This window comes from Clinocottus analis, unplaced genomic scaffold (genome assembly GCF_023055335.1).
Source record: "Clinocottus analis isolate CAN_PGR_092001 unplaced genomic scaffold, fCliAna1.0.p SCAF_6, whole genome shotgun sequence".
Classification (NCBI taxonomy): Eukaryota; Metazoa; Chordata; class Actinopteri; order Perciformes; family Cottidae; genus Clinocottus; species Clinocottus analis.
Window position 1 is genome coordinate 10,973,813 of NW_027176218.1, and position 10,748 is coordinate 10,984,560.

The 10,748-nt window shown below is 41.3% G+C and overlaps 1 protein-coding gene across 5 annotated transcripts in view; it reads left to right on the plus strand.

The window, feature by feature from the left end:
- The window catches only part of ptprq (protein tyrosine phosphatase receptor type Q), a 35,701-nt gene extending 25,437 nt beyond the window's left edge, over positions 1 to 10,264 (plus strand). For all 5 annotated transcript variants that reach the window (XM_068602896.1, XM_068602899.1, XM_068602898.1 and 2 more), the window contains 20 exons: positions 54 to 163; positions 341 to 527; positions 606 to 844; positions 975 to 1,044; positions 1,976 to 2,134; positions 2,371 to 2,641; positions 2,730 to 2,803; positions 2,911 to 3,010; positions 3,196 to 3,324; positions 4,492 to 4,536; positions 5,148 to 5,174; positions 5,376 to 5,457; positions 6,059 to 6,149; positions 6,298 to 6,374; positions 6,530 to 6,664; positions 6,816 to 6,941; positions 7,236 to 7,381; positions 7,519 to 7,654; positions 9,450 to 9,573; positions 9,677 to 10,264. In XM_068602896.1, the coding sequence (XP_068458997.1) occupies positions 54 to 163; positions 341 to 527; positions 606 to 844; positions 975 to 1,044; positions 1,976 to 2,134; positions 2,371 to 2,641; positions 2,730 to 2,803; positions 2,911 to 3,010; positions 3,196 to 3,324; positions 4,492 to 4,536; positions 5,148 to 5,174; positions 5,376 to 5,457; positions 6,059 to 6,149; positions 6,298 to 6,374; positions 6,530 to 6,664; positions 6,816 to 6,941; positions 7,236 to 7,381; positions 7,519 to 7,654; positions 9,450 to 9,573; positions 9,677 to 9,714 (2,366 nt within the window). In that variant the 3' untranslated portion in view covers positions 9,715 to 10,264. The remainder of the gene's footprint in view (positions 1 to 53; positions 164 to 340; positions 528 to 605; positions 845 to 974; positions 1,045 to 1,975; positions 2,135 to 2,370; positions 2,642 to 2,729; positions 2,804 to 2,910; positions 3,011 to 3,195; positions 3,325 to 4,491; positions 4,537 to 5,147; positions 5,175 to 5,375; positions 5,458 to 6,058; positions 6,150 to 6,297; positions 6,375 to 6,529; positions 6,665 to 6,815; positions 6,942 to 7,235; positions 7,382 to 7,518; positions 7,655 to 9,449; positions 9,574 to 9,676) is intronic.
- The last annotated feature ends 484 nt before the right edge of the window (positions 10,265 to 10,748 follow it).

Sequence of the window (10,748 nt, forward strand, 5' to 3'; positions counted from 1 at the left end):
TCAAAAGGCGTTTTAGACGTCATATGATCTGTTTCTCTCATCTCCTCCCTTAGATCCTGACGACCCTCCCCGGTACCTGCATGTGATGCCCACCTCCAGCGGCCTTCGCATTTCATGGGACGCTCCAGCTGTCCTCTCTGGACCCACTTCGTATCTTGTGCAGGTCAGTTCATCGAGTTTTGGTTTTACACACACACAACGTCACCGAAAACTGTAAAAAACTTGATCCAACTCTGTTCATTCACAAACAAATGTCCCCTTAGGGATTAATAAAGTATATATCTATCTATCTAAGAATTATATTTACATTTACTTTTCCTGAACTCTCCTGTCACACCAGGTGGATGGTCCTGGTTTGAACATGTCAACAGTCAGAGCTCCAGGGGAGTTGACGACTGTTGTTGTCACTAACTTGACCGCGTTCACTCGTTACTTGGTGACGATCACTGCTTTCACTGGTCCTCTGGTGCATGCTGCCAGCGATGGGAAATCCATCGGGCCTATTGAATTTCAAACAATGGAGGAGGGTATGTGGAAATTTACATCTTGGATGCACCTAGCTACTACATGTATTATTTCTAATATAATTTGTACTCTGTCCCCAGAGCCTAAAGACCCTCCCAAGAATGTGACAGTATCAGTTATTCCAGAGGAAGTGAACCGTGTGAAGGTGACTTTTACCCCTCCAGAGGAGCCCAACGGAAACATAATTGCTTACTTTGTGTACATCTACGAAAAAGACCAGCTGGTCAAGAACGTAAGCCTTAATATCACAGAAAGAGACCAAAACATGCTGAGTGCTGTCATAGAGGGCCTAAAGGGAGGACACAGTTACAGCATACAGGTGAAGCACACACACACACACACACACACACACAAACTAACAGCCCAAACCCACAAAAGTTTAATCTCGATCAAATTGTTGTTTTCTCCTGCTTGTACCCCTCTAACTCCTTTCCTCTGTTTGTCTGTAGATTTCAGCAAAGAACGGGGCTGGAAGGAGCCCACCCAGCCCACATGTCCAGATAACTACAGGGATCACAGGTACAAGTCCCTCTCTACAGTGTATATATCAGTGGCGGGCCGTGGTTTTATACCTAGGCCTTCAATAAGTGCTGTATAGTCCACATCACGGGCTGACTGGGGGGAAAAAGTGTCCCTGGAGTTACTGTCACAGACCGAAACCACTCAATACACGTCACGTTCATACAGTCCACCATACAGACCCACTGTGCAGCAGACACCCCAGGACCTTATCAAATAGCTATAACTTTGTGATTCTGTTTAGGCCTTCAGAGAAGTCTTAGAAGACCCTGATGGCCCGCCACTAGTACATATATAGTGCATCGCTCCACAGGGTTTCTCCATTTCTTGTTGCAGCATATTTGTGAAAACAGAGAATTGCCACTGCACAGTATCGCTTCAGGCCTATTCTAACACAGAAAGTGTAACTCAGCAATATTGTCAGATATGTGTTGACCATGTAGTGCTGTGGTTCTACTGGGGGAACGTGAAGGCACTACAGGGGGTACGTGAGATTTAAAAATATATATATATATTATATTTAAAAATTGGCATCCATTAAAAAATCCTTAAAAAAATGTTATTCAATAAATATTCAATACACAATTCAGTTTAAGTTTATGAAGTGAATTTTATATATTCTATATTAAATTAGACACTTATGGCACAGCTCTCTGTATTACATATTTTTTGGCTGAAAAAACTTTTCACAGGTGGTACATCCCTGAAAAAAGGTTGAGAACCACTGATGCAGAAGACTGAGCAGTGGTGTGTTTGTCATGACTCGTATGTAAATGCAACAGACTAATTCTACATCTTCACACTGTATTCACGTGACAACCTTTGTGTGTGTGTGTGTGTGTGTGTGTGTGTGTGTGTGTGTGCGTGTGTGCGTGCGTGTGTGTGTGTGTATGCGTGCGCTCTTCTGTGTTCACACGTGCGTGCGTTCCAGCCCCCGCCAAGCCAACCCAAAGACCGGAGGCAGTGCTAGGCCACGGTGGGGTTGCCATGGTAACCCACAGGAGTATCACCATCCGCATGCCTGCCTGTTTCTATAGGGATGACAACGGACCAATCACAAAAATTCAGGTCATCGTGGCCGAGTCAGGGGGTATGACTCTTTAAAAACATTGACAACCGTCACTTTTAGTTGAATACATTTGGGTATCGGCCTCGCGTTTGGCTTCAAGCCTCAAGTAGAATCTTGTTTTACAGTACGTCACTTTGTCCTAAGCTCACAATAGTCAAAATGTATGCAGAAGCCAAAGGGCTTAACGTCAGCAGAAATTTAACTCATTCCCCCTGCGACTCCTTTCGTCTCTAACTGACTTACTCATCCTGTCACAGTGAAGGACATCCAAAACCTGACCAACTGGAAAAATGCCTTTTTCGATCGTCCTGCCCCTTACCTGACCGACAAGGGGTTCCCCAACCCGCCATGTCCTTTGGGTGACGGTGCATTACGCACAGATGCACACGTCAGAGGTGGTCGGAGTGTGTGGAGACAAAATCACACTACGACAGGAACGTATGTGATCGGACGGAATGATGGCTGTATAAAGGAGAACAACACTGACAATTTCTGTAATGGACCTCTGAAGCCAAACACGGTCTATGTGTGAGTGCACACAACAATTTAAAATGCATTGTATACATATGTGTTATAACAATATTAGGCTGACACTGGACTGTTCCATATTTACTAGGTTCAAGTTCAGAGCCACGAACATCAATGGCCAATACACAGATTCTGTGTACTCGGATCATGTCAAAACTGCAGGTATTTATACCCATTTTGTATTCCTCTAAATATTTTTTTAAAATATAAAACCTCGATAGTCCGGTGAGATGTTATTACTTCTATCTCCTCTCCCTCCCTCTCTGTAGCGGACGGGCTGTTGACCAAAGAAGAGCAGATCATTCTGGGTGTTCTGCTCTCCTTCTTTTTGGCCGTGTTGCTCATAATCATCATCTGTGGCTCTGTCAAGTAAGATGGCATTCAACACTTTGCCAACATTCATGTGCAACATTGATTGTAATTTAGTGTTAAGGCACAAAAAAAACGTAATGTGTAAAATTGCATAATTTGCAATACATCTGTTTTCTTTTGTATTAGTTTTGTATTCTGCATTTACGTTGTTATTAACTAAATGTGTTTGATTGACATGTTAGGATCCATCAGCGCAAGAAAGAAGGCGGGACCTATTCACCCAGAGAGGCGGAGATCATAGAGACCAAGTGTAAACTGGACCAGCTGATTGCTGTAGCAGATCTGGAGCTGAAACAAGAAAAACTCAACCGGTTAGTCTATGTGTTCAGTTCTAATCTAAAAACGCAACTTACTGAGTATAACATACACATTTTTGTCAGCTGAGAATGGCTGCACGATACATAAATTCAGACTTGATTTAGCTGATGCTGACGAGGTTTTTAAAACAAAAATCTCTTTGCTGCTGCTAACTTCATGTGCGCTCCTGTCAGCACAAAACCTTTTAGTGTTGAAGAGTTTGTGCAGAAAACAGAAGCAGCACCCCTTTGAAAAACCACAGCATCATTGTAGCTTTAAAGTTTATCCTCAGTTCTCTGCAGAACAGTCATCCTGCCTGCATCTCTCCAACTGTCCCCTCATACAAATTCGGCATCCAGGCCTTCTGTTTCTCTGCTTTGGCACTAACAAGTGTGCTGACAATAAGTGCTGCAAGCTGGTGAGAAATAAAGTCAAACAAAAGTGTTAGTTTTGGTGTATTAAGGTCACCGATGGCGAAGAGGAGGCAAGAAACTATAAGATAGAAAAGCTTTTAACACGAGTAGTACGAATACAATTTTTTTTCTATATATTTTTTTTCCAATATAGATGGACCTCAGCCTTAGAAGAACCAATAAGCATACACCTTCTAAACCCGCTCCATCTAAAGAATACCTACTTAATGAAAAACTGAAAAAATAAACAACAATATAGTGGCTCATGAAGGACGGTGTAACATGTGGCTTGTCTTCAAGAGGTATTGAATAAACAAGAACATTCAAAACATAAAACCCACATGAGAGAAGATGGATAAATAAAAAGGCTTCCTCTTGCCAGGTAACTTCCATATCTCGTAAGTGTAGAGTAATATATCAGACCAACCAACTTGAGCAAATATTTGCCTTCCTTATTAAACTTCGACTACAACATGCAGTGACTCGTCGTAGTCCTGAAAAAGGAGGCAGGTCATAAGTATACTTTGCGTTCCATTCATTTTAAATGTCTAAAAAAGATTGGAGGTTTTTCACTGTTGCATGTTGTGCTGCAACAGTGTGCTTAATAAGATTGTTTCCCTCTGCTTTATTGGCACTGAGATCTGTAGAAACACCACATTTTAAAACTCAGTGTATGATACAATAACACACCTTTTCTTGTTCCTTGTCACGCAAATGCCACAAATAACTTTGCTTGCATTCTCAAACTGAGCACTTTTCTCTCACCAGGTATTCTTCCTTCTTCTTTAGGCGGAAAGAGATTTATGTGATCCAGTAAGTCGGGCTTTTTGACATGCGTGTGCCACATTTTGAAGTGTATGCTTTGTTTGCGAGTGTCATTGTCATTTTACCTCGTAAGATTTAAATCATCCATCCAAGTTGCTTATTAACACCTTTGGTGGATGCCGGCAGTTGCATGTACGAGGGACATCAGTGTTTCAGCCGGTTTCCTTTTCCTCCTTGACTGGCAGGGATTGCAGAGCTGTGCAGACACACCTCTGCTTGAGACCATTTTAATGTGTTTACCCACTCACTATCTCAAAATTGCTTGGAAGGCTTGGCAGCCTTAGAGGGCACAAGTTGAAAGCGAAGGATCTGCGTAGCGACAAGTCTTCAGTAATGCAAAGAAACAACACCCATCGGGGGAATGGCCAATAAATTAATTCGAAAGAATCGTGAATGTCAGAGTATCAACGTTAGTGTGTAATCAAAGTAGATTTGATTAGAAATGGTTAAACCTCCTTTGCTTTAACACACAATTGCCATGTACTCTCTGCAATGACAATCTGTTCAGTTTTTACGGACAGAAATACCACAGTGTGGGTTGTGACTATTTGGATAATTTGTTTATTTTTGGTTGATGTTTGCTGTCTATTTTTGTCCAGGCTGCTCAGCTACAGGAAATCACTCAAGTAAGTCATCCTGCATAAATAATGTGAATATACACACAATAGTTGCGGCATAGATCAGCATGCTATGTTTGGCTCCGTATAAAGTACAAGTATGTTTTATCCTAGAATAAACCAGCAGATTAGCATGTTGTTGGAGAGTTTTTTGTACATTTTTCTCTGTTCCTCACTTTTGGTGTATTTCTCCCCTTACCTCTCTGTCAGGCCCGTCAACAAGAAGTCTTTTCTGCAGCACGTAGAGGATTTATGTGCTAATGACAATTCTAAGTTCCAAGAGGAGTTTGGTGTAAGTGTTTGCCTACAAGCTGGACAAGTGTTTATCCCACTTGTGTAGAATGTAGAAATATATGAAATGGGATGAAATAATAGAAAATCGCCAAGAATTGACAAAGTAAACCAAGCATGAAGAAATGTCTGCTTTTAAAAAAGATGAGGTACATCACAGGAGGCAGATAATAATATGCATTTTGTAGGGACAGTGAAGACGCATAGAAAATGCTTGTTTTTATTGTTGTTTTTATTGCACTTTTCAACATTTGGAGATACGTATTAGGAGGGCTGTAAGTAGTTGGCCAAAGCTGCCCTATTTTAAATTATACATATTGCTTTATTTATTATTCTTGACAATTCACGTCAGAAGGCGTGTACTTGTTTCTTTCTCTACTGCAGCCATCTAAGACTACGAACATGAGATTTCTGGCACTTTCTTAATTTTAACAGTATTGTTTTATTCAAAAGAAATGTAATACCAATAACGTTGAAGTCGGTGTAGAAGAGACATTTTACTTTAATCTTTTGCGAAACTGTTTATTTTAAAATACATGCCCTGATATTGAATGTTTGGTGTGGTTATTTAAATACTGATGTGTTACATATTAACTCCTCAGGAGCTTCCAAAACTCCTGCAGGACCTGGCCACCACAGATGCTGACCTGCCCTGGAACAAATCAAAGAACCGCTTCCCCAACATCAAACCTTGTAAGTGGTTCGGCTGATGTCCATTTTCCAGAGTTATGATACTTATAGTATACCCAAATTATTATTATTATCAACCATTTACTGCATATGGATGCACAGCTGCATTTTACGTGTTTCTACCTCACGCTTCTCACTAAACTGTGTCCAGACAATAACAACCGAGTAAAGCTGCTGTCTGAACCGGGCACTGCGGGCTCTGACTACATCAATGCCAGCTTTGTCTCAGTGAGTACCAGATATCAGATGCTAAAAGCCCAGTGGTTAACTCCTTCTCATTAGAGGAGTTTGTTCCCCTGTCCTTTTGAATAATGTTTAATAATTTCAATATTTCTTTATGTTGCTGCAGTGCTTTTTGAGTTTGCAAATACTCTGTTTTCTAGGGCTACCTTTGTCCCAATGAGTTCATAGCCACCCAGGGTCCTCTGCCTGGCACAGTGGCTGACTTCTGGAGAATGATCTGGGAAACGGGAACTCACACCATCGCCATGCTCACGCAGTGTTACGAGAAAGGCAGAGTGCGTCACAAGAAATGTGCAACTGTTATGAAATCATATTCAGCTCCTTAACAACTCTTTTACCAGGAGGGATATATCTGCTGCAAACATCTCGTGTGTGTGTGTGTGTGTGTGTGTGTGTGTGTGTGTGTGTGTGTGTGTGACATTTCAGATTCGGTGTCACAAGTACTGGCCAGAGGACAATAAGCCAATGTCGGTGTTTAGTGACATTCTCATCTCAAAAGTGTCAGAGGAAGTCCTTCCTGACTGGACTGTCAGAACCCTGAAAGTAGAAAAGGTAACTAAGTTAACAAACCCTCACCACATGCACACACAAAGTTGTTTCCAGCTTTTATGCTAAGCTGCACTAATATCCTCTTGCTTCATAATGAACTGACAGATATTTGATGTATGTTGAGCTTCTCATCCATTCCACTGCAAACATATTCCCCAAAAACCTCTTATTCCTTTAAGAACCTTTGTGATATTTGTTCCACTTTTGGCAAACTTAAAACCTTTTGCTCAGTACATTTGATCTACATTTCATATTAATTTCACTTGTGTTTTCTATTGTATAAATTCCTCTGTGCAGCACGGGCACTATATTTTGGTTCGCCACTTCAACTACACATCGTGGCCTGAGCACGGAGTCCCAGAGTCCTGCAGCACTCTCATTAAGTTTGTGAAAGCTGTCCGAGCCCACAGACACAACAACACCACTATAGTGGTTCACTGCAGGTATCATGGCGTGTTAGTGCTATTTTACTGACACTGTTCACACTATAGCAAGGTCTCGAAAGTAAAGTGTTCTTCATTCTGTTTTTGGTGGCAATATGGAGTTTCTTCAACAAAGTCCATCTCTCATTGTTCCTCAGTGCTGGTGTTGGCAGAACAGGTGTGTTTATCGCTCTCGACCACTTTATTCAGCACGTCAGAGATCACGACTTTGTGGATATTTATGGCCTGGTGGCTGAACTCCGCAGCGAGCGGATGTGCATGGTACAGAATCTGGTGAGTTCAATTCAAATACAATTATGTAATTTTTTTCCTGTGGTTGAATTTTGCAACCGAGAGAGAATTTACAAAAGACAAAAATAAAGGGGTATTATACAGTATGTTGTGTTAAGTTGTTCCAGTCCACTGAAGAATCATCAAAGACTTACAAATGGCGGTCGAGTTGTCCTACTTTAAAACACAAATCCTGTCCTGCTCTGATCCCATCCCCACGAGGAAACATTTAGTAAATTCTTGTATTGAGAAAGGAAAGGATCTGGCAGTGGATTAAAGACAAATGCTGAGCAGGATTCCCCCCTTGAAACAGCATGAACCTATCCTAAAATTACCCGATTCAGTCATTACTTGCAGAGCAGTGGTGTGTCTCTTGGTGTCTGGAGGGACCCTTTGCCTAGTGCCTGTGCTTTTCCTCAGTTCCATGGTTTTATTATTTCTGGATGTTCTGTGCATTTCGCCTGTGAAGTATTAGCCTGCGGTGTCTGTAGCTGCAAGAGCTGCTTGATTCTTTGAGACAGCAGTGTTCAGTGTGCCAAGCAGCTAGCTGTTAGCATGGTAGTCCAGTCATGTACGAAAAAGAACTGAGCTTTACCAGGCCATCATTCAGATAAAATATTGTATAACAATATTAGAATCATTGCAGACAGCTGACATTTAAACACTTTTATCTGAAATCCTTCATGTCAAAGTGAAAACAAAAACAAATGTTGAAGCTATTTTAAATCTGAATCAAATCTTTATACTTCCAAGAACCAGCTTTGCGTTCCGTTGTTGATCATTTTATTGTCATAAATAACATGTAGGCACGTTATTTATGACAATAAAATGAGAATGAATGAACATTTTAACAGGCGTTTCACATGTCTCCACATCCATTTGATCACAGCAATAAACCAATGTGAATAAATCAATATTAAATAAAGCTATGAAGTCAAGTGGCAGATTGTACAAACACATTTGCTTTAAATTCAGCTTTAGAAGGTACAATGTGACACATCACAGGTAGACCAGTAAAATCAATTGTTGTTGGGTTGAGGGGAATTCATTACTTTCTGTACATACCAGCTTCTAACAGGCCATGCGTATGATAAATAATGCAGGCCTTAGTTGAACCCCTGACTTGGACTAGCTCCACTCATTCCCTGCAGTGCCAGCTCAGTCATGTCTGCTCAGGTCCTCTCCTCGAGTCAACAGCCGTTTACTGACCTCACTTGGTTTTGGTTAATTAAGGTTAACTAAATAGGCGAATTGAAAGTAAAGGGGTGAAGGTCATCCTCCATTGTCCGTCACCGCCCAAACAAAAGAGCAGCTCTGTGCATTCATCTGAAGCATGCCAGTCTCATGCGTCCATCTCTCTCCACTCAGCCAGAGCAGCAGTATGAGCCAAAAGACAGGAGGAAGCCTAACAACCTTTTTTTCAGCGTATGCACCCAGTGAGACACTTTTATTTGAATATAAAGCTATCTTGAAATATGATATCCAGTAATAATGTTCAACTATTTTAATCTCTGTAAATCAGCTCCTGAAAAAGAGATAAAGTCTTGAATCAAGGGACATAATCTTGATTTACGTTGAAGCAATCCAAAATGAATTTGCTCGATCCAGGATTATAACAAGATTTATTATTTAATTTTTTTTGCCTTTATCTTTCCGAAGACAGTTGGACTCAAATCAGGGTTGTTATAATGAAATGCTCAGCATTAGCCAGTAGGACACTTGACTTAATTCTACACCAAATACATTTCATGGACAATTGCTCAGTGTTTGTTAATCTGTACGTGTATGTGCATGCCAGGCCCAGTACATTTTCCTGCACCAAAGTACACTGGAACTTCTAAACAACAAAGGCAACAGCCAGTCCATCTGGTTTGTCAGCTATTCAGCTCTGGAGAAGATGGACTCCCTGGATGCCATGGAAGGTAAACAACATATAAACACACTCACATGCACCCCCATACACTTGAATAGACACAGAATCCACGCAGCAAAGTGCTCAATCCACACATTTGTACTGGTCTTCAGGTGACGTTGAGCTGGAATGGGAAGAGACCACTATGTAAAAGACTGAAGGAGGGGACACCTTTGCCTGGGGGAGAATGAGGTCTGTTGGAAAGCAGCCTGTGCACAGACTCTGGACCGGTCGCCTCCACCACACCAGTTTAGAGGAGGGATGAGGAGAAACAGGAAGCGAACAGCACTGTTTGAACTGAACGATCTGTCAGTCAACCAAGACTTTGTTGCTCCACTTCCACTCACTTCTCAGTACAGTCCCCCATTTAATGAACCTCTTGTCCACTTGTTTTCAAAGCGAGTGAGAGAAACAAAAGGGAGACAGTGACAAAGAATTTCAGAAACAATGGGGAGAAATGAGCGAAGTGGTGAGCTGATTGTGATAGTTCTATCACATTTGTAAGCCTACAGTTTGCACAAATTGATTTCACTGAGTATTATGTTGATATTACCGATGTTTTTGTAAGCTAATTTATTCAGCCAAAACGGTGTTTTAGTTTCAATCTCGTTTTAATCCTGACTATGTTGAAGTGTTGGCAGCATTTCTGTTTTGTTTATCCTTTCTCAAGAGTGATTTGCAAAAATAAAAGTAACTTGTATTTTTTTTTTCTCTGGCCATGATACTTAACCCTAAAAACACTGGAGAACTGAAATGTGGCCGTTTTGTCAATGCCATATGAAACTACAAATTACTAACCTGCTCGACAAATTGTTTTGAGGACAGACTCCGCATTTATGGGAAATGATGTACTCTAAAATCATACACACACACACACACACACACACATGCAGACTCAGTACAAAACACAACTTGACATTCACAAGTACAAGTCAGATTCAATATTGCTTTCTCATTCTTTAATGAATGAGTTCAGACCCACTGTGCTGAGAGGACACTGGAACACCTGTGCAGACTGATTTCCCATAAGCACCTTCATTCCACCGTCCTCCCTGCACACCTGGAGCACATTCATTCATTAAAGAGGTCGGGAGTGATACAGACGCAGACATTGTGGAAATGATTCCAGTGTCAACACACACACAGACACACACACACACACACACAGACAGTTCAGGACCGAGA